We start from the raw sequence: 23,291 nt of genomic DNA on the forward strand, positions 1-23,291 counted from the left end.
AACGGGCAGTTTAACTTTCTTCTTTATTTTCAGGAGAAGTAAAAGAACGAATAAATTTATGTCAGGTAACATTTGGTCTCTCAGAACCCAAAACTATTATTTCATTTATTTTTTCAATATATAAATGGAACACACGCACGGGCACGCAGTGCTTGATACACTATTGTTGGGAATATGGGTCAAAATATATTGTTTATCGGACCGAGTAGATCCATATTTGTGAGAGGCGGTTTAAATTCCTCAGAAAATTAAAAGCGAGGGAATGTCGTTGCCTGAGGAGACGCTTTGGGCGGGAAAAGAGAGCGCAGGGGGCGGAGCGTTACCTCGGAGGCCACGCCTCCGTCCCCACCCCACCGCCCCTTCCCGCCAGCTCATTGGTAGCTCGGGAGCACAAAGCCCGCCTTCCCCCGCCGCTGATTGGCGACGGAAAAAGCGTGGGGTGGGGCTGATCTCTCTCCCTCCCTCGGATTAAGGGGTTGGAAAGCTCCGCTCTCCTATTGGAGGAGGTGGGAGTTCACGCTCCCCGCCCGACAACTCTGTGAGGAAGCCGCTGACTGGCTGGGGCAGCTGTCCGTCGGCGCTTGACGCGCTTCAGCCCTAGCCAATGGAGAGGCGAGGGAGGTGGGGAGGAGGTGACGTAGCGGGGCGACGGCGCCGCGGACTGGAGCGGGGGAAGAGGGACGGGGATCGGAGGGCGGGTCCCGGCGCGGGCGCGCTGACGTCGCCGTGCGTTGTGACGTCGCGCGCCGCCCTCTGGAGTGTGTGGTATCTGGCGCTGTGCGTGTGTTTGCGTGTTTGCGCCGGCCCTGCCTGCCCGCCTCCCTCTGCCTCTCCCCGGAGGGGCCGCAGTGGGCCGCAGAGACGGTGAGTGAGGCGCCGGGGAGCGGTGGGGACGACGACGACGGCGGAGGGGGAGCGGGCCCTGAGGGGGAGCCGCGGGCCTCGCCCTCTCCCCCCCCCTCCCCGCCCTGAGGGCCCCTCCCCCTCCCCAGTGGTCCTCAGGAGGTGAGGAGGCCCCGCCCCTAGGGGAGGGGCTGGGCAGAGGACACGCCCCTTCCCGAGCCCCCCAACCACCCCACCAGTATAAAGATGTGGAAATAGACACACTTTAGGGGGGCTGGGAGGGGCCCTGCTCCCCATCACCCCCACCCACCCCTTTCCCAATTGAAGGAATAAATCCTTGGCCCCCACATATGTGCAAATTTGGTGGGGGTGAGGGTACTGAGCCCCAGCTTTCCCTCCTCCCCTCTTGCGCACCCCATCCCATTCCAGCTCCCCACCCACCCCTTTCCCAATTTAAGGTATAAATCCTCCTCCCCTTTGCCCCCACATATGTGCAAATTGGGTGGGGGGTGAGGGTACTGAGCCCCAGCTTTCCCTCCTCCCCACTTGCGCACCCCATCACATTCCAGCTCTCCATCACCCCACCCACCCCTTCCCCAGTTTAAAGTGTTAAGTCCCCTTCTCTTTGCCCCCACATATAGAGGTGTTTGTGCAAATTTGGCAGGGGGGTGGGGGTACTGAGCCCGTTTCCCCTCCTCCCCACATGCCCACCTCATCACATTCCAGCCCCACCCACCCCTTTCCCAGTTTAAGGTGTTAAATCCCCTTCTCTTTGCCCCCACATATAGAGGCAGTCATGTGCAAATTTGGCGGTGGGGGGGGTACTGAGCCCATTTCCCCTCCTCCCCACATGCCCACCCCATCACATTCCGGCTCCCAATCACCCCCACCCACCCCTTTCCTAGTTTAAGGTATAAATCCTCCTCCCCTTTGCCCTTACATATAGAGGCATTCACGTGCAAATTTGGTGGGGGGTGGGGGTACTGAGCCCCAGTTTTTCCCTCCTCCCCCCTTGCCCACCTCATCACATTCCAGCTCCCCATCACCCCCACCTACCCTTTTCCCAGTTTAAGGTGTTAAATCCCTTTCTATTCACCACCCCCAGTATAGAGATATGCATGTATTTGATGTTATATACGCACTATGGGGGGGGGGGGAATGAACCCCTGTTCTCCCACCTTGCCTCTCACCCACCCCTCACATTCCAGCTCCCTTTTCATCACTTTCCCAAATTTAATATATTTACGGTAATTTATTTAATACTCTTAATATATTTAATACTCTTCTATCCCCCCACCCCAATTTTAAAGCTGGGTTTAAGAGAGGGTTGCACATATCTGGGTGGAGGTGGGCTCATAGAATTGTTGAGTTGGAAGGGACCATGAGGGTCATGTTGTCCAACTCCCACAAAGCAGGAATCTGTTGCCCAATATGGAGCTCAAACCCATGGCCTTGAAATTACGAATCCCATGTTCTACCTACTGGGGTATTTCAACATCCAAGGACCTGTGATGGGTAAGGGGGAAGCTCCTGTGCTCAGGGTTCAGTGCACTTTAACAGACCAGATCCTGGAGATTGGCAGTGTTGGATTGGTGATGGTGATGTTGCTTTCAGGTCCTGTTTCCTAAGGGATGCTGGGCTGGGTGTGCCTTTGCTCTGACCTAGCTGTGTTCTTGTGCTTTCTCCTCCATTGTTTGTATTCCATCTCTTAGGACTCCTCCACCTTCAATTCCTAAGGTGAGTTCTGGGGTCATAGAAATTAGAGGGAGGACTTTGACAGGCTCTAGCCCTGCTCCTTGCTCAGTGCTTAAAATCTAGCGCTAGAGCATCTCTCAACAGCTGGCTGTCATTTCCATCTCTCTCGATCTCAATTTGTGGTATCCATTCTTAGCTCCGCCCCAGCCCCAATACTGGGTGTTTTGTTTTAGGTGAGACTGAATACCCTCCTTCCTTCCTAACCTAGATCATCCATCCTTTTCTCCCCCCTCATCCCATCATCCACTTTTTGACCAGAAGTCAACATTCCCCTCTTTGTTGTTATTTGCCCCTTGCACTTAAAATCCCTTCTTTCTACAGTAAGTAACATTTAAGGCTCCCTCGCTTGGTTTGGGCATTAACTATTAATCCAGTTATCCAGCCAATGATACGCTTATCTAGTGCTTTACCTCTCTCCTGGCCCAGGAACTTTCCACATTCAGCAAGCCTCCTCCCGACCTCCAGAGAAGCAGCTTCCCTTGTCTTCTCTCATCTGGAACACAACTTGGAAGGATCTTAAAGTGCCTTTCATCATTTTCTCCTCTCCTCGCCACTCCTTAGACCAAATGGGCACATCATAATGAAGCAGCTGCGCCCATTGTTCACCTAAGGGTCTTATTGGGAAATTTCTTCCCAGGTCAGTTTGTTTCCTGAGAGTTTTGAAAGGCTTCTCCAAGAGAGCCGGAACATTCTTATCCCTAGGCACAAGTTTAAACTGTTGCAGCAATATGTATGTTCAGACTGCTTCCTGATGATCCCAGTCCAAAAGCTTGTGTTCTCCCTCCCCTCCAATAGATAATAATAATAATAATAATAATAATAATAATAATAATAATAATAATAATAAAATAATTTATTATTTATACCCTGCCCATCTGGCTGGGCCTCCCCAGCCACTCTGGGCGGCTTCCATAGAAACCAAAAATACAGTAAAATATCACACGTTAAAAACTTCCCTGAACAGGGCTGCCTTAAAATGTCAGGTAGTTGTTTATCGCTTTGACATCTGCTGGAAGGGCGTTCCACAGGGTGGGTGCCACTACCGAGAAGGCCCTCTGCCTGGTTCCCTGTAGCCTTGCTTCTCGCAATGAGGGAACCGCCAGAAGGCCCAATGAGATGAAAACTCATTGGTTGCTTTTATGACACCTGTAAGGTGGTTGGAAAGACGTTTACCGTATAGAAATCCCAGTTTTCCTCTGGGCATTTAGATAAATGGATGCTCTGACTTAGGCTGAATGGTGACCCTTCAACTCCTCAGAGGGGACAACGTGTGCTATTGGTGCAGAACTTGAGCATCTCTCTGCAAGAATTGAATACATTGGGGGTGTAATTTGGCAGGCTTATTGGTACCTTGTGGTGGTTGCACATTTAGCTCTTCCTGGTCACATGACCCTGGTGGGCTTGGTGTAATTTTCTGGTACACTTTCAATTTGAGTCTTGTACTTTCTGAACTTCAAGGCTCAACGTACTGGGGCTTCCTCCCATCTTTCTTTTCAGCCATTTGTTCTGAATGGTTTCTAAGAGAGCTTTCTATTTGTGTTGCTAAATCAATAAACTACAATGCTGGTCTCTCTGTATAGAAGTGGAAAGCTGTTTTGCCCTGCCTGAAGGAGATAAACTGATGGCAACACCTGAGGTGTGAAATATTAACTCCTGAAATAATCGCTTAACTTCTCTCCAATACATCTTGCTGTTTTCTTTGTATACCTTGGGATCACTGGTGCAAAGGGTTTGTGTATGGAAGAAAGTCTCTCTCTCTCTTTTTGTAAGGTAAAGGTAAAGGTACCCCTGCCCGTACGGGCCAGTCTTGACAGACTCTGGGGTTGTGCGCCCATCTCACTCAAGAGGCCAGGGGCCAGCACTGTCCGGAGACACTTCCGGGTCACGTGGCCAGCGTGACATCGCTGCTCTGGCGAGCCAGAGCCGCACACGGAAACGCCGTTTACCTTCCCACTGGTAAGCGGTCCCTATTTATCTACTTGCACCCGGAGGTGCTTTCGAACTGCTAGGTTGGCAGGCGCTGGGACCGAGCAGCAGGAGCGCACCCCGCCGCAGGGATTCGAACCGCCGACCTTTCGATTGGCAAGTCCTAGGCGCTGAGGCTTTAACCCACAGCGCCACCTGCGTCCCTCTCTTTTTGTACTGTACTGTAATTGTGCTTTTTTAGAACATTTATCTTTGGGTCTTCAAGTTAATATTGCAAAGAGGGAACTTTAATGACTGAAATGACCAGGCCAAAGTTTCCCAAACTTTTGGTGATGGGTGCACTTTTTTTTCTTGATTGAAAATTGTAGGCATCCTTCTTTCTTTCACACATGTTACAAGTAAACCTTTCGAGGAGCCTTGTCTGCAATTGTGGGAGTCACTGGTGACAGTACAAACTATTAACACTAAGCATGATATATACTGGCAACCCTGTTGTCAAAAGTTTCTTGCCTTATTGGTTGGTTGAAGTTTGTGGTTCCATCCTTTGTGTTTTTCCCTCAGGCTTCCTATCTTGCATTTAACACTCTGTAACCAGATTTGTCAGGACAAGAGATAAGAAGGCTGAGATTCTGCCATTCTTCTGCCTGCCTAGAAACTGCAACCAGAGAGCAAAAGCAGATTAAGAAACTTGGAAGGAGAGGTCCTCTGTTACTATAATGCTCTATATCACTAGTAATGTGGTCCCAAATTCTGTGTCCATGACAGCTGTGAATATGTAAGAGCCTGTCAAAAGGCTTTATTTGGGGAAAAGCTTATCTGACTCGAAATATATTTCGTGATGCGCCGTTGTTGTGTGTCCTTAGATTATAAAATGACCCATAAGTCTCATTCTGAACTGTCTATTGGAAACTTGTTCTGGACCCTGTTTTAAGGTGGGTGTGTCTCTTACCTGACTTGCAAGAGGACCCAACTAGTGCAAAGGGAGTAAACTTTGCACTTCACAATTAGTTGGGTTTTTAACTTCTGGGAGTTTTGCAAGAAGGGTGTTGGAAATTGGGGTGAGTGCATGAGATGACGTAGGCGCTGAGGGCCATCATCCAGTTTGTCATTCCATGAGCTGCTTTGCAGGCTGCATTACATGACAGGCTGGGATTGGCAAGTTTGTTTATCTTCTGGGCTTTCCATTCACTTGTCCTTCCTCTGCACACTTCAGCTGTGAAGCCGTTTGCTTGCATGCGCTACCATAGAGAGTAATTGGCTTGTGTGTGTATATCAGTATTGGGCTAGGCTTGGGCAGAGTTTTTCGGTTACCAGGGCACTGGTAACTTTGTGGGGAGGATACCCAGTTCTTTATAAATTTGCACAATGGCTAATTGTTTAAATTTATTATATGTTTTATGTATTATTGCTGTATACCGCTTTGATATTTTTCTTTACATGATAAAGTGGTATATAAATACTTTATTAAAAAAACCCAAACTTTGATTCCTAAAGCACAGGTAGGTAATAATTTAATAGTGATAATTTTATTATTTGCATGTTGCCCATTGGACTGGATTGCCCCAGCCACTCTGGAAATCACCTGGAAAGGGTCACGTGAACAGATAAAGGCTTGTCCACACTTTTGCTTGAACCATATTTTGATCATATTGTGTACCGATTAATTCCTCCGGGTCCAAGAGCTTTTCTCGTTGTTCCACGGCTGTGCCTTGCGAAAGTTGAGTCTTACCTGCTGAATTGAAGCTTGGCTAAGCAGAATTGCTTTTTTTGGACTTTCCACGGGTCTGACAAGTCAAGCAAGAGTGTGGATGAGCCCTAATTCAGGGTAAACCTTATTGCTCTGTTTTTGTGTGGGCTCCTTTCTGGCTGAGCAATATGTGAAAACTAAAGCTAGCCAAACTACGGATAGTAAAGCAGGGAGAGTCATCAAGGCGTCGGAGATTCTCCCTTGCCAGGCCAGCGTTCTTTCTTCCTAATGAGCCGTTCACCTTCACTGCTTTATTCTTTAGCACAGTTTTGGTCAGCTAGAAGTGTGCCAATACAGACCTGACTCTTCCTCTCAAGTCCCACCTGTTGCTGTGATCAAGAGCTGTAGCGTCACTGGCCTCTCGTGCACGAAATGGTGCCACACATCCTCCTGAGCCCTGAAACCTCATTTTGAATCGGGCCTTTTGCATTCTGGTTTAAAAGTCCTTTTTGTAGCTCTTGGCAGCCCTGTTCCCACGTTTTGATTGCTCAACTGTGAGAACCAGGGACGTGCTGGCCTTTTAAGATACCTGGATGTTTCAGGATCAGGGGCAGGTAGCCACAGGCCGCATAGGCTGCATCCTGCCTCCATTCAATGGGTTGCCAGTTTGTTGGGGTAGCAGACTTCAGTTTCAACATTACCCCTTTGGGGTTCAGAGAGAAAAGCTGCCACTAGCACCGACTTGGATTCTTTGTGAAGAACATTTGTGCTGAGTTACTAGGATGGGGCTTATAATGTTCAGAGTTCTAGCCCCGGACTCCTTATGCAGCTGAAACCCACCTTGGATCTAATCTATGCTTCCAGGTGCCATAAGAAAGCCGCAGAGATAGCGCAGGATAGTGCACACCCAGGAAATGATCTCTTTCAGCTTCTGCCTTCTGGAAGAAGGTCCAGGGTTATAAAGACTAGGACTAGCCGCCTGAGAAACAGTTTCTACCCAAATGCGATTTTGGTTTTAAACGCAATGCAAGGAGTCTCTATGGGTGTATATTGTATTTAAAAATGGGGTATCAGAGTTTTTAGGGGGCTAACTAGGTTGGAATAGCAGGCTTCTTGGGTTTTGAATGTTTTATGTAGATTTTTCAATTTTGTTGTTCTGTATGGGACAATGACAATAAAGATTATCATATCGTATCTTATACAGTGGTACCTCAGGTTACATGCGCTTCAGGTTACATACGCGTCGGGTTACATACTTTGCTAACCCAGAAATAGTGCTTCTGGTTAAGAACTTTGCTTCAGCAGGCAACATTAGCTAAAGTGGTGCTTCAGGTTAAGAACAGTTTCGGGTTAAGTACAGACCTCCAGAATGAATTAAGTACTTAACCCGAGGTACCATTGTAAACCAAAAGCAAAACTCCTAGTACAGGCAGCGACCATTTTGCGTGGGATGGGGATGTCTGTCCCTGGCCCCCATTATGCCCCCTTTCTGCCCTCTTCCACGTCCCAAAGTACCCGTGCTTTAGCAATCGTGCTTCCGTTGGACGTGCCTAAAATAGTCGCCACCTGTAGCTAGTATCGAAAGGAGATCTGTGCCACCATCCACATAGCAAAACCTACCATAGAGATGCCAACATTTTCAAAAGTAGAGGGCCCATGGCTTGGCTTTTGAACAACAGGCGGTCCACAGTATTTAGCAAATCTGGAACCACTGCTCTACAGGGTTGTGGTTCGGGGAGAAATTGGATGCTAAAGCTAGCCCCATGGCTACTAGTCACGATGACTAGTACAAATGATCTCCAGGACCAGGGAGAGAACATGCCTCTGAATGCCATTCGCTGGGAGTTGCAGATGAGAGTGCTGTTGCACCCTGGTCCTCCTTGTGGGCTTCCCTTTGGAGTTCCTGGGTGGCGACTGCCAGAACAGGATGTTGGACTAGAACTAGATAGACCTTTCAATCTGATCCACCAAAACCCCTCTTATGTTCTTTAAGCTTGGGGCTGTTGCCATCATATGTTCAGAAACTTTGGGGGTTTCTGAATCCTGTCTGGATTGCAAAGCTGGTCAGAGCTTTGATAAGTATTGAGTACTGATAATGTTTTCCCTCTTGGTGGACAGTGCCTGCAACAACAACAATTATTTTATTATTCATACCCTGCCCATCTGTCTGGGTTTCCCCAGCCACTCTGGGAGACTTACAGCACATAAAAAAATGTAGAACATATAGCTATTTAAAAATTTCCCGATGCAGGATTGCCTTCAGATGTCTTCTAAAAGTCAGAAAGCTGTTTATTTCCTTGAGGGGAGGGTGTTCCACAGGGAGGGCGCCACTGCCGAGAAGGCCCTCTGCCTGGTTCCCTGTAGCTTTGCTTCTTACAGTGGGGGAACTGCCAGAAGGCCCTTAGAGCTGGACCTCAGTGTCCGGGCAGAACGATGGGGGTGGAGACGCTCCTTCAGGTATACTGGGCCAAGGCTGTTGAGGGCCGCAAAGTCCTATTAGGCTTCAGCTTCACTTTCATTCTCTTGGGCTGCGTTCGAGCCCCACAACCCACTGCATTGGGTTTGGACGAGGCAGAGGTCTCTCTTTGCCTGGGCCAAAAGAAGCTCCACCAGCCAGGGCTGGACATTTCTCCACAAGAGGCAAAACAGAAAATGGCACCCATCACCGCTTGCCAGCATTTCCCTGAGCCAGTGGCATCCAAAGCAACAAGCACAGGAGGCGGCGAGCAGTGCGCTCCTCTGAGTTCTCGCCAGCCTGCCACCTGAGGTAACTGCCTAATCACAGCTAATGGGCGGGCCGTCCCTGGCACCAGGGGATGAGTACAGCGCCACTGCCCCAGTACAGAACTTCTTGTTCAGATGCGTGGCTGGATGATAGTGATGCAGGCTGAATCCCCACTGATGGTAGCCCCCTCCACTGCCATCAACAGAAAGCCCTCACGCAGGCTGCTCATTCTAACTCCGAAGGTGACCCAGAAACTACAACTAATCCAGAACGCGGCAGCTAGACTGGGGACTGGGAGCGGCCGCCGAGACCACGTAACACAGGTCTTGAAAGACCTACACTGGCTCCCAGTACGTTTCCAGGCACAATTCAAAGTATTGGTGCTGACCTTTAAAGCCCTAAATGGCCTCGGTCCAGTATACCTGAAGGAGCATCTCCACCCCCATCGTTCTGCCCGGACACTGAGGTCCAGCGCTGAGGGCCTTCTGGTGGTTCCCTCCCTGCGAGAAGCAAAGCTACAGGGAACCAGGCGACAGAGGGCCTTCTCGGTAGTGGCACCCGCCCTGTGGAACACCCTCCCACCAGAAGTCAAAGAAAAAACAACTACCAGACTTTTAGAAGACATCTGAAGGCAACTCTGTTTAGGGAAGCTTTTAATGTTTAATAGGTTATTGTATATTGGTGTTCTGTTGGAAGCTGCCCAGAGTGGCTGGGGAAATCCAGCCAGATGGGCGGGGTATAAATAAATGATTAGTAGTAGTAGTAGTAGTAGTAGTAGTAGTAGTAGTAGTAGTAGTAGTAGTAGTATTAACCCCACCACCTTCATTTGATGGCATCAGGATGTGTCAGCTCCAAGGTGTCACAGCACAGAGAATAGTTCAACCTGTCTTGCTCCCTGACCAGCGTCCGGATGGCTTTGCCAGCTGTTGGCACAGCCCCTTGCCCAGCTTTGGGTCTCTACCTGCAGACCCAAGCGGCTCCCTCCTCCACATTACGTAGCTGTGTGTGGCATTTGATGTGCCTCCTTCCTCCTCTGAAGGTATAATTAGGGCCAGCTGCCTTGCTGCTCCTCCAGACTTCTCCTGGTGGCTTTTCTTGGGGACGGCATTTGCTTTGGTTGGCTCTAATTATAGTGTCCAGAGGATAGAGGGATCCAGACAGCCATTTCCTCAGTCTCTCTCTCTCTCTCTCTCTCTTAAAGACAGATGCTTTCTCTTTATATAAGGGCTTTAATAGAAACAGGCTTCTCTCTCGAAGAGTTCACAACTGTTTAAACCCGAGGCAGTGCCCAGACGGTGGGGAAAGCTGTGCTGTGCTCTGCTCATGGATACAGCATTTTGTGTTCATGCCAGTTAGTTTTTTAGGAAATTCGTTGGATTTCTCTGCTTGTGCTTTTTTATCATTCGAAAGGCAGATAGTAAAATTATCCGTAATTGGTTCTTTCCTCTGCACTGGCATTCTCTTTTGAATTCCCAGGCATTCAGTTATGTAATAGGTATGGGGGTTTTTTGTGGGGGGAGTTACATGTCTCTTTGAGGTAACTCATGCTTTTCATCTTGCTTCTGACTCGAATGGAGTCAGAAGGCCTGTGGGCCAAGTCACTTTCAGGTGCTGTTGTTTCTTGCCTCGGGTGTTCAAGTTGTATGGCTCCTGCAGTATCATCAAAGCATATACAGTCATACCTTGGGTTACAGACGCTTCAGGTTGTGTTTTTTCGGGTTACGGACCCGCCAAAACCCGGAAGTACCGGAATGGGTTACTTCCAGGTTTCGGCAGTTGCACATGCGCAGAAGCGCTAAATCGTGCTTTGTGCATGCACAGAAGCACCGAATTGCAGCCCGCGAGGCCTCATTTCTATAGCATTAGTGTGCACAAGTGGTTGGGTGTGAAGGGCTACTATTGTTTGGCTTTCCCTTGGTTGCCTTCAGAGCCAGCTGTGCATCCTTGGTCAGTGCAAGCCTTGACTGGTGTGCCAGTCCTGCTCAGGTCTCCAAAAGCTCTTCTCTGGGCAAGAGCAGTACAGGGGTGGAAAAACGCCCCAGTCAAACCGAAGCAAATGCTTTGTGACCGTGGCCTAGGTTGGCATTCCTGGATTAGAAGGGTGCAAGAAGCGATTCTGAATCTGTTATTCCTGCATTGTAGGGGGTTGGGCTAGATTACCATTGGGGTACCTTCCAACTGCACTTCTGCGATTCTGTGAAAGGGGCTCCACACTCTTTTGAGTTCGCCGTCGTCATCACTCTGCATTTAGTAGTTCAAAACGTTGAGCCTCGTGTGAACTGTCCAAAGCAGTTGCCCCTGGACTCTACTTCCCAGAGAAACCACTGAATTTGAACTCTGGTCCACCAGACACATTTCCTTGAGCCAGTATTTTTTTTGAACCAACTACTATTCCACCCTTCAATATAAATATTCACAGGGAGCCTTTCACAATAATTAAAAAGTACAATTTTAAAAACAAATGCAAATAGGCCTGGGTGTTCCACTGTCACCACATTGTGTTGATAGATGGGAGTTTTGGAAAGCAGCAGATTGCACGGGGTTCTGTTTGCCCAGCATAATTTTGTAGGGTACAGACAAATATGGAGGGATGCAAAGATCCTCATCCTTGACTCTCTTTCTGTCTTACAGGGGGGTTCTGAGACATCCTGCTGAAGTGGAATAATCCCCAAAGAACCCAAAGATCTTCGGAACAGCTAAGCCTCCCTTTCCATGCCATTCTGCTTCTCTGCTAACGGGAAAGTCAGTGTTCTGGTTTGTGGCCTTCTGCTGAGCCTCCAGACTTGAGGTTGAAACCATGTGAGGGGTCCCTCCCCCTTACCCCACCCCAAACCCTGGTGCTTCCTTGACCCCATTGTGGGTGAGTTGCCGCCGAACCCGAGGTGCCAGCCACCATGATGTTCCGGGACCAGGTGGGCATCCTTGCTGGCTGGTTCAAAGGTTGGAATGAATGTGAGCAGACGGTGGCCCTGCTGTCTCTCCTCAAGCGTATCTCTCGCACTCAAGCCCGCTTTCTGCAGCTGTGCCTGGAGCACTCGTTGGCAGATTGCACAGAGATCCACGTTCTGGAGTCAGAAGCCAACAGTGCAGGTAAGTCAGCTCTTTTCCCCCTTTGGAACTTAGGTCCAACGTTCTCACAGTCCGAATGGATTCAGACCATCTGCTTATGTCGCAGTATTGCCACGGGTCCTTAATTGGGTTGGGCACGCTCTGGTCGCTCACCTCCAAAAGGGTTTTGTAGAGATGGGAAAGGTTCAGAAAAGGGCAACCAAAAAGATTGAGGGGCAGAGCGATGAAGAAAGGTGTTGCCAGCCAATGGTGATGTTACGCGCTAAACCAGCTGTCCAGGTATCTCTGCTTCCTCGCGAAAGGCAAGTTACCTGTCACAAAACCCGCCTGGCTAATTTCGAACACTGATCACCTGGTATTCATGTGAGCACGGCTCCAGTTAGCTGTGGTGTCTCAGAGCTGGTGTTTAGCAGATTCACAAAGAAGAGGTCCAGTTCTTCAGAAAACTCCCCATGGCTAATGGCCGTTTCGAAGCAGCAAATTCCATAGATTAATTGTGTGTTGTGTTAAAAGTACCGTATTTTTCACTCTATAGGACGCACCCGACCATAGGACGCACCTTGTTTTAGAGGGGGAGAACAAGAAAAAAAAATCTCCCCCTCTCTGCTCAGCGCCCCTTCAGCGAAGCGGCAGGAGAAACTGAGCCCCTTCCATTTCTCCTCCCGCTTCGCTGAAGGGGCGCTGCGCAGCTCTCCCTCTCTGCTGAAGCCAGGAGAGTCTTGCTCTCCTGGCTTCAGCAAAAGGAACCTGAAGCCTTCGGAGCACTGCGCGGGTTCTGCTGCGCTCCAAAGGCTTCAGTGCTCACCGACCCCTCTCACTCTCCAGGCTTCAGCGAAAGCAACACGAAGCCTCCGAAGCGCAGAGGGAGCGCTCCCTCATCGCTTTGGAGGCTTTGTGTTGCTATCGCTGAAGCCAAGGAGTTTGCATTCGCTCCATAGGACGCACACACAATTCCCCTTCATTTTTGGAGGGGGGAAATTGCGTCCCATAGAGCGAAAAATACGGTACTTCTGACAGGTCTCAACCCATTGCCAGTCATTTTTTGTTGGGTGACTCGGCATTCTGATATTAAAGGAGGAGATAAAATTATGTATCCATTCCTTATTCATGAAGCTCTGTGATTCATCCCCTCGCACCACTTCGCACACTGTGATAGAAGACCTGCGTTTGCCCAGAGCATATGGTTTAGCTGCAGCTAATTCCGGCTCTGTGAGTGGGCCTCTCCGGTGCACATGTTTGCAAATGCACGTTCTCCCTCATTCACACTTTGCATTTAAGTGCTCGCCTAAAAATTGCAAATGGGTCAAGGAGCTCCCCCCCACCCCCAGTTTACTTGTGACTGAACACTGAGGAAAAGTAGACCTCCTATAAGTAATCTCGAATAATTTGCAGATTAGGAGTGCATAATGCATGCGCTTCGGGGGTGATCAGCCCGTGGCATCTGCCTCCTTTTGCCGAATGCCTGATAAGGACCAAGTGTCCTCACAAGTTCCGCTGGATCTTGCTAAGCTGTGAGAACTCCATGCCACTCAGTTAAGCTCCATTCCCCAAGCGCACGCACCCCCTTCACCACCTCCACCCTTGCAACTGACACACACAAGCACCTCCCTTTTATCTGTGAGGCAAAATGCAACTCCTACAGCTCTCTAATAATAGTGTAGCCCAAGATTAAGGTAAAAGGAATGAGGTTGAATTCACTGAATCTCTTTCGGAGGCTGCTGACGTAAAGCCAGGAGACAATTCGGAGCACCCTCAATCAACCCCCACCCCCCAAGATAAAGCCCTCCAGATGCTGTGGACTACAACTCCCAGCAACCCCAGCCAGGTGGCTGCTGGGAGCTGTAGTCCGAAACATTTGGAGGGCTTCAACTTGGGGAAGGTGGTCCTAAGAAGAGCCTGCTTTTGTCTGCAGGAGAGCTTTCTCCTGCAAGTTCTGAAAATCTCAGAAGCCTGCTCTGACGTAACCGAGAGCAGGGCTTTTACTGTAGCTGCTCCTGTTCTGTGGAACGGCATCTCTGTCTACACCAGGCATCCCCAAACTCAGCCCTCCAGATGTTTCGGGACTACAACTCCCATCATCCCTAGCTAACAGGCCCAGTGGTCAGGGATGATGGGACTTGTAGTCCCAACACATCTGGAGGACCGAGTTTGGGGGTGCCTGCTCTAGACACTCCAGAAACAATTGAAGGTGCTTTCGTTCAAATATAAGGATGTAAGATGAGCCTGCAGGATCAGACCAATGGCCTAACTAGTTCAGCATCCTGTTCTCACAGGGGCCAACCAGATGGCCCATTTGTGAGCACGCTGGCAGGACCTGAGCACTCTTTCCTCACCTGTGGCTTCCAGCATCACTGTCTGAAAAACACCACCGTGGTACTATGTAAATTGATTCATTCATTCGTTTTATTTGTATGCTGCCTTTCCGCACACAAAAAAATGGTGCTCAAAGCAGCTGACAACAAAGAAAAACAGGAATGCATTTCAAACAAACACTACGAAAACTTACTACAAGCAGCCACTTGTTTATGCACATTCAGTATGATTGTGATTGTGTGTATTGTGCTGAACCCACACGTGACCTGGAAACGTCATAAAGACGTCACTGAAAGGGAGGGTGCAGAACGGGGTGTTTGCAGGCTATTTCAATGGGTTTCAGTTATACACAATTTTACCGATGTGCTCAGTGCTTCGGAACATAACCCCTGCGTCAACAGGGGGCAGCCTGTATTATTATGGTTTTCTTTATTAAATTTGTATACCACCCTTCTCAGGGCAGTTCACAAAATTACAAAAATAACCAATTTTACAAGAGCACAGCAAAACAAAAATATAATAACTTAAAACCCCCCACATTTTAGTACAGTGGGACCTCTGGATAGGCACACCTCCGGTTGCATATCCTTCAGGATGCGAACGCGGCTAACCCGGAAGTATTTTTCCGGGTTTTGCCGCGCGCACATGTGCAGAAGTGATCCCTCCGGTTGTGGAAACCTCGTTATCTGCCCAGAGCTCTGGAACAGATCCTGTCCACAACTGGAGGTACCACTGTACCTTAAATGTAACCGGAATGATTAAACAACATGCAGCATTCAATAGCAAAAAATAATAAGGGAGCTTCAGTTTCTCCTTAGTCCTAGAGCAACTGATGTTGCTCAGTGTCCTTCTCCCGCAGCTGCTTGCAAGGCTTCCAAGGGCAAGAGGTGGAGTGGGGTGGCTTTAAACGCCCCTCCCATGATGCCCCCTGAGCTAAGCCATCAGGCTATCTTGGTGTGAAGGGTCATGTTTCAGTTCACAGAGGCTTACATTGGAGTGCCTGGAAGTGGCTCGTCATTGTTTATGTACCGTATTTTTCGCTCAATAAGACGCACCAGACCACAAGACGCACCTAGTTTTTGGAGGAGGAAAACAAGAAGAAAAAAAAATTCTGATTTTCAGAAGCCAGAACAGCAAGAGGGATCGCTGCGCAGTGAAAGCAGCAATCCCTCTTGCTGTTCTGGCTTCTGGGATAGCTGCGCAGCCTGCATTCGCTCCATAAGACGCACACACACTTCCCCTTACTTTTTAGGAAGGAGAAAGTGAGTCTTATAGAGCAAAAAATACAGTAATTTGTATACCGCCCTATACTGCAGGTCTTAGGGCGGTTCACAGGCTAAAATTGAAATTGAAAAAATTGAAATACTTTATTGTCACCTGTACAACTTGTATACATTGAGATTACACGAGCACCCCCTCCCACTCAGCTCTCTTAGTCTTAATTTCCCTCGTTTACTGACGCACACCCACCAAACCCATTGCCTTGTTGTTTTCTTTTCATTCAGCAGCCTAACTGCCCACGGATAGAAGCTGTTCTTTACCCTGTTGGTGCGACTAATCATGCTTCTATATCTTCTTCCTGAGGGCAGGAGATAAAGAAAGCTAAAATCTGAATATAAAACCACAAAGTACATAATCAATTCATTTCTTGGAAATGATATATAATGAAATGAAAAGGATGTTTAAAGTAACCTTTGTTAAAAAGAAAAAAACAACCAGAAGCTTTTCTTTTGGGAATTAAAGGGACAGAACTACCTAAAATGTATAGAAACTATAGAAACTTATTCATGTATGCAACTACAGCAGCAAGAATGTTACTGGCCCCAAAATGGAAAGAAGCAGAAGTCCCAGTAAAGGAAGAATGGATACAGTGGAAATATGCAGAAATAGCGAAAGTTACCGGAAAATCAAGATAACAGTTTTTTTTATAAAAGAATGGAAATGGTTTATTGAATATTTACAGATAAATTAGAAACAGATAAAAACATTGACAGGGTCATTGTAGCAACCTGCAATTTTATAAGAGTATATATTTAACGAAGATGAATAAATGAGTAAATTAAGTTAATTTGGATATGCAGAAGATAATAAAAACAAGTTTAAGGAATCGCAGAAAGGGGGGGATGGAAGTCAAGTTTTGAAATGTCAAAATGAGTGAAATGTATAAACTTGAAAAGTATGTATGTATGTATGTGTGTACAGTGGTACCTCGGGTTAAGTACTTAATTCATTCCGGAGGTCCGTACTTAACCTGAAACTGTTCTTAACCTGAAGCACCACTGTAGCTAATGGGGCCTCCCTCTGCTGCTGCGCCGCCGGAGCACGATTTCTGTTCTCATCCTGAAGCAAAGTTCTTAACCTGAAGCACTATTTCTGGGTTAGCAGAGTCTGTAACCTGAAGTGTATGTAGCCTGAAGTGTATGTAACCCGAGGTACCACTGTATGTATGTATGTATGCATAAATAAAATGGAACAAAGCACATAATCAAAATGAAAACAGCAATAACCCCCCCCCAACACATTTTAAGAGGGCATAGGATGTCAATCAAATCAACCGAAATCAATCAATCATGCACCAGATATTCTCTTGACGTGCCTCCCTCTCTTACCCCAACAGCTGTCATCTTTTTTTTTTTTTCAAATGAATTTTTATTATTAAACATAGTACACAGAACATAACATAACTCTCTCTCTTACCCCAACAGCTGTCATCAGTCAGTGGCACCAAGAGCCCAAGGACAAAGTAGTCTCCCTGCTCCTCTCCCACCTGCCTCTCCTCCAGCCTGGCAACACGGACGCCAAGTCCGAGTACATGAAGCTCTTGCAGAAGGTGCTGGCCTACTCCATCGAGAGCAACCTCTTCATCGAGGAGAGCCGGCAGCTCCTCTCCTACGCCCTCATCCACCCGGCCACCACGCTGGACGACCGCAACTCCCTGGCCCTGTGGCTCAACCACCTGGAGGAGCGCCTCTCTAGCGGCTACTCGGGCCAGAGCAGGGGGCGGCCCGACACGGCCTACCACTCGCGCCAGGGCTCGGACGAGTGGCAGGGCCCCGTGGACACGGGCCTCGGAGACCTGGGGCACAGCTGGCAGGAGAAGCCGCCACGGGAAAATGGGCACATGTCCTTCCATTCCTCTGGATCCGTGCCGTCGGCCATCAACAGTATCGGGAGCAACGCAAACACAGGTGCGGAAGGCAGGGCGGAGGGGTGAGGAGGGTCTGTGAAACAGGCGCCATCTTGCTTGGGAGGGTGATGGAGGGGGTGTTTTCTTGCAAAAAAATCTAAAACCTGTGTCTTGGGACATAGAAGACCTTCCCAATTCACTAAGGTAGGTTCTTGCCCCACCGCAGCAGTTCCCTCAGGAGCAGCCTTTCTGCAAAAATATTTCTGCTGCTCTAAAAGGTTTCCCTCTGGAAGCAGTTAACCAGTTCTGATTAGCTTGGAAATTAACCAAAATATTTCCCAATTTTTGGTGAAACGGCTTGGAAATAAACTGAGCTATCTATCTCAAGCCAGAGGGAGCTTTCTCATCTCTAGGAGGAATCTGTCTGTTGATATCAAAAGCTGTGTGTCTTCCTTTCCTATCCTCATGCCAGAGCTAAGAAAACAATTCAGAATTGTAGGCAGTGCAAAGGACTGTGTGAAACCTTTTTGGTTGGGTGATCCTTGAGGCCTAGTCAGCCAGGTGGTCATTCCAGTTCCTTGCCTGAACATTATTATTATTATTAAATGTATTAGTTGCTTGTTTTGCCATGTCAACTCAAAGCAATTTACATGAAAATACATGAAAACATTCTACCTACACTAAAAGACCATAGACAGTTAAAAACCAAAGGCCTGGTTAAAAAGTAATGAATTTGCCTGGTGCCTGAATACATTATTATTATTATTATTATTATTATTATTATTATTATTATTATTATTATTATTCCCCACTATCTGGGTGGCTTCCAGCAGATATGAAAACATCAGACATTAAAAACTTCCCTATACAGGTCTGCCTTCAGATGTCTTCTGAAAGACGTATAGTTGTTTATCTCTGACATCTGGCAGGAGGGCATTCCACAGGGCGGCACCACTGCCGAGAAGGCCCTCTGCCTGGTTCCCCGTAATCTCACCTCAGTGTCCAGGCTGGATGATGGGGGTGGAGACGCTCCTTCAGATATACAGGGCCAAAGCCGTTTAGGGATTTAAAGGTCAGCACCAACACTTTGAATTGTGCTCGATATGCATTGATGGTGCCAGGTGAGCTTCCCTGGGGAGAGCATTCCACAAATGGGGAGCCACCACTGAAAAGCTGCTGTCACCCTCCGAACCTCCCGTATAGGGGGCACACAAAGAAGGACCTCAGAAGACAAATTGGTGGTTCTCGGTGTATTCCTGCTCAAACTTCCTTCCGGTCAGGTTCACTGAATGAACCCACATTCTGGGTAGTACAGCCACTCGACAGGTTCAGAATTTGTAAACTTTCCTTCGTCCTGAAATCTCTCCTAAACTGCTGAAGGCTTCCTGATGATTTTGCGGCCAAGTGTGGGGCCATTGTCGGCAGGTCCTAACCATCTCTTCCCTCCTTCCAGCTCTCCCCTGCCAAATCCACCCCAGCCCGCTGAAGCGCTCCATGTCCCTCATCCCCACCAGCCAGCAGGTCCCCAGCGAGTGGATGAGCGTGGACGAGATGGGCGCCCGGCCAGCCTTCATCCCCGGCGGGGAGCACGCACCCCTCTCGCCCCAGAGCAGCGTGGCCTCATCGGGCAGCGAGCAGACGGAGGAGCAGTCTGGCAGCCGAAACACCTTCCAGGAGGAGGGGAGCGGCATGAAAGGTACTTCGGGGAGGGGGAGGGTGCGGCTGGACTCAACCGCCACTTTGGTGGACTGCGGTTCTCTCCTCCTGGGTCAGGGACTGGTCTCAAAGATGAATGCCGGACCCCAAACCGCTGGAAACCCAGTTCTACCAAATCGGCTTGATTAGATTTAATATTTGTACAGTGGTACCTCTGGATGCGAACGGGATCTGTTCCGGAGCCCCGTTTGCATCCAGAAGCGAATGCAACCCACGTCTGCGAGTGCGTGGGTTGCAATTTGGCGCTTCCGCGCATGCACGTGACGTCATTTTGACTCCATTACTTCCGGGTCACTGCGGAGCGTAACCTGAAAAGCTACTTCAATTTGAGGTATGACTGTATTCCGCTTTTCCAACAGCAATGTTGAGCTCAAAGCGGCTCACAACAATCGCCGTAGCATTAAAAACATTGCAGCTGCTGTAATATCAAACACAGAAATAATAACAACAATAATTTTTTATTTATACCCCGCCCATCTGGCTGACTTTCCCCAGCCACTCCCAATCAAGTGTTAAAAACAGTACAGCGTTAAATATTAAAAACTTCCCTGAACAGGGCTGCCTTCAGATGTCTTTTAAAGAGAAGATAGCTGCTTATTTCCTTCACATCTGGTGGGAGGGGATTCCACAGGGCGGGCGCCACCACCAAGAAGGCCCTCTGCCTGGTTCCCTGTAACCTCACTTCTCGCAATGAGGGAACCGCCAGAAGACCCTCGGAGCTGGACCTCAGTGTCTCGGCTGGACGATGGGGGTGGAGACGCTCCTTCAGGTATACAGGAAACATAGAAGTAGAGCCAAACTGGTAGAGCATGAGACACTCAGGCTCGTGGGTTTGAGCCCCATGTTGGGCAAAGGACTCCTCCATTGCCGGGGGTTGGACTGGATGACCTTTGTGGTCCCTTCCAGCGCTACGATTCTACAACTCTTACAAAATCATCAAAACAATGCGGTTATAGTAATTCAAAATATCGGAAGGACCTGCTGAGCACCAGCCCTGATAACGGGATTTGAGGATTCTGCAAAAGGAGTCCTCAGATGTGTATGTGTAGCTGCATCTTTGAGCAGTCCATTCCCCCCCCCCCAAACTTTGTAAAATGGCACAAATGCCCATTCTCTTCAGTCCCTCTTGGCTTGCCATGTTCTCATGCCCAGGAAGCTCAGGGGGAACCAGTTGCCTGGCCTGTGTATTTGTGTGGGTGAGAGAGAGAGTTAAATACAGACACACATTTTGCCTGTTCAGCCCCAGGTTGAGGCTGCTGAGTGCAGCAGTCAGAGACTTGATGGTCCCAATGGGAGTTGAAAACCTATGCTTAGCCTTGGCCCCTCCTGTAGACCCCGTTACCTGGGAAACGTCCTTTTGTTTAAAAGACACTGCTATGCCAATAGACATAGTCCTGACCAAGGGCGGGAAGAACACTCCCCATTCTGAGATGCCTCATTCCTGGGACAATTCCCTGGCACTCAGTTTTTTACTACTCTTCAGCTGTGCTGGACAGCCTTCCCCAACTTGTTGCCCTTCAGGTGTCTCGGCATCCCTGACCATTGGCTGTGCAGGATGAGGCCGGCGGGAGTTTATTCTACTCCTCTCAAAAGGGAGACCAAGACGGCTTTCAGCACAAGAAAACACCCCCTGAAAGACCTTAAAATATTTTAGAAGCATAGAATCATAGAATCATAGAGTTGGAAGAGACCACAAGGGCCATTGAGTCCAACCCCCTGCCAAGCGGGAAACACCACCAGAGCACTCCTGACATATGGTTGTCAAGCCTCTGCTTAAAGACCTCCAAAGAAGGAGACTCCACCACACTCCTTGGCAGCAAATTCCACTGTCAAACAGCTCTTACTGTCAGGAAGTTCTTCCTAATGTTTAGGTGGAATCTTCTTTCTTGTAGTTTGGATCCATTGCTCCGTGTCCGCTTCTCTGGAGCAGCAGAAAACAACCTTTCTCCCTCCTCTATGTGACATCCTTTTATATATTTGAACATGGCTATCATATCACCCCTTAACCTTTCAGTTTTCAGTCAGCATAAAACGACATGGTCTATAAGTTTTATTAATACACATGGTTCAGGCAACTTCGTTTCTGTTGCGCCGCAAGGGCCTGACCCAATACAGTTTGCCTAGATTCCACACTCCGTGACATTGGTTCACTCACAAGGCTGTCCCCCAAAGGTGTCTTAACCTCTCGACCGCTCTCCCCAGATGTCCCCTCGTGGCTGAAGAGTCTTCGCCTCCACAAATATGCAGCCCTCTTCTCCCAGATGACCTACGAAGAGATGATGACCCTCACAGAGCAACATCTGGAGTCGCAGGTACTGCACAAGGTGCTTAAACCAGAGTCCTGGGGGCGACTGCTTTGCAAGTGGGGGGGGGTCTGGGGAAAGAAAGCATGTCTAGAGTTGTTGGAAGACCTCTTACCAGGGGCCCTTTGGATGTCTGAGAAGCCATTATTATTAGTAAAGGTAAAGGGACCCCTGACCATTAGGTCCAGTCGTGGCTGACTCTGGGGTTGCGGCGCTCTTCTCGCTTTATTGGCCAAGGGAGCTGGCGTACGGCTTCCGGGTCATGTGGCCAGCAGGACTAAGCCGCTTCTGGCGAACCAGAGCATCGCACAGAAACACCGTTTACCTTCCCGCTGGAGCGCTACCTATTTATCTACTTGAACTTGGACATGCTTTCGAACTGCTAGATTGGCAGGAGCAGGGACCGAGCAATGGGAGCTCACCCCATCGCAGGGATTTGAACTGCCCACCTTCTGATCAGCAAGTCCTAGGCTCTGTGGTTTAACCTACAGCGCCACCCGCGTCCCTTATTATTATTATTATTACTATTATTTGTTAAATTTGAATAACTTCCCATACCCTCAGGTCTCAGGGCGGTTCACAACACTATCCGCATGCCTTTAAGCCTTTCCTTACAACTTTGAGGACTGCCACCCCAAAGGAAATCTTAGAGGCGTAGGAGTTTTTTTATGCAACATGACATTGTTATGCTCACGCATGCTCAGAGCTTCTGTGGCTGTTTTGTAAAGGTGGATATCGCTTGAGACCATCCATTCTTGGGGGGCTGCTGCGCATTTTCAAACACGCTTCTTCCTCCGAGGCCTGGGCGGCAGCTGCCTCTGCTGGTGGGTATTTCAGCTGTCCCTCTTTTCCCTGACCAGAACGTCACCAAAGGAGCGAGGCACAAAATTGCCTTGAGCATCCAGAAGCTGCGGGAGAGGCAGAGTGTCCTGAAGTCTCTGGAGAAGGTAAGAGAGCCAGTTGAAGGTGGAGACTTTGCTGGTGAGTTTAACGGTAGCTCACAGCTGATGCACATTTTATTTAACCCGTGTGATTTCAGCTTGATGTGGTTCAAATCACGCAGATTTAAATGCATGGAAGGCGGAGAACTCAAAAGCTCTTTTTGCACAGGGTTTTCCCTTAGTAGCTCTCTGTCTTGCTTGTGGTTATGGGGTGCTTCCAAGGGGGTGGTCCTATGTGTAGGTTCCATCCCCAGAACATAACCCCCTCTTGGGTGCGAGTTTCCTGTATGAAATGGAACAGAATTGTCATTTTAGTATCCTGAAGCTGTGGGAAAGACAGGGTGTCTAAAATAGGAGCTAAGTGCGTCCAAAATCTGATTTAGAATAACAGTGTAACTAAATACTGTATTTTTCGCTCTTTAAGACGCACCAGACCACAAGACGCACCTAGTTTTTGGAGGAGGAAAACAAGAAAAAAAATATTCTGAATCTCAGAAGCCAGAACAGCAAGAGGGATCGCTGCGCAGCAAAAGCAGTGATCCCTCTTGCTGTTCTGGCTTCTGGGATAGCTGCGCAGCCTGCATTCGCTCCATAAGACGCACACACATTTCCCCTTACTTTTTAGGAGGGGAAAAGTGAGTCTTATACAGCAAAAAATACGGTAATCATCATCACCATCATCAGTGTTTTTTACGGGGGTATGCAGGGGTACACGTACCCCTCAACATTTTGTGAATCTAAGTTTGGCCTCATTGAGGGGCAGTATTTCAATATGAGTAGGAAAATGAGAGCACTCCTAAACATTTGTTTCAGAAAAAAAGCACTAATAATAATAATAATTTGTATATACCGGTAGGTCTCAGGGTGGTTCACAACATAAAGTTAC

At 48.5% G+C, this 23,291-nt stretch overlaps 1 protein-coding gene across 2 annotated transcripts in view; it reads left to right on the top strand.

The window, feature by feature from the left end:
- The first annotated feature begins 639 nt into the window (after nucleotides 1–639).
- The window catches only part of SAMD4B (sterile alpha motif domain containing 4B), a 34,761-nt gene continuing 12,109 nt past the window's right edge, over nucleotides 640–23,291 (top strand). The window contains exons 1-6 of one of the 2 annotated variants that reach the window (XM_083753843.1): nucleotides 640–864; nucleotides 11,568–12,026; nucleotides 17,024–17,506; nucleotides 18,899–19,141; nucleotides 21,364–21,485; nucleotides 22,325–22,411. In XM_083753843.1, coding sequence (XP_083609969.1) covers nucleotides 11,831–12,026; nucleotides 17,024–17,506; nucleotides 18,899–19,141; nucleotides 21,364–21,485; nucleotides 22,325–22,411 — 1,131 coding nt within the window. In that variant the 5' untranslated portion in view covers nucleotides 640–864; nucleotides 11,568–11,830. The remainder of the gene's footprint in view (nucleotides 865–11,567; nucleotides 12,027–17,023; nucleotides 17,507–18,898; nucleotides 19,142–21,363; nucleotides 21,486–22,324; nucleotides 22,412–23,291) is intronic. The other variant, XM_083753844.1, reaches the window with a different exon arrangement.

This window comes from Podarcis gaigeae, assembly GCF_964106915.1.
Source record: "Podarcis gaigeae genome assembly, chromosome: 8".
In the NCBI taxonomy this organism is placed as follows: domain Eukaryota; kingdom Metazoa; phylum Chordata; class Lepidosauria; order Squamata; family Lacertidae; genus Podarcis; species Podarcis gaigeae.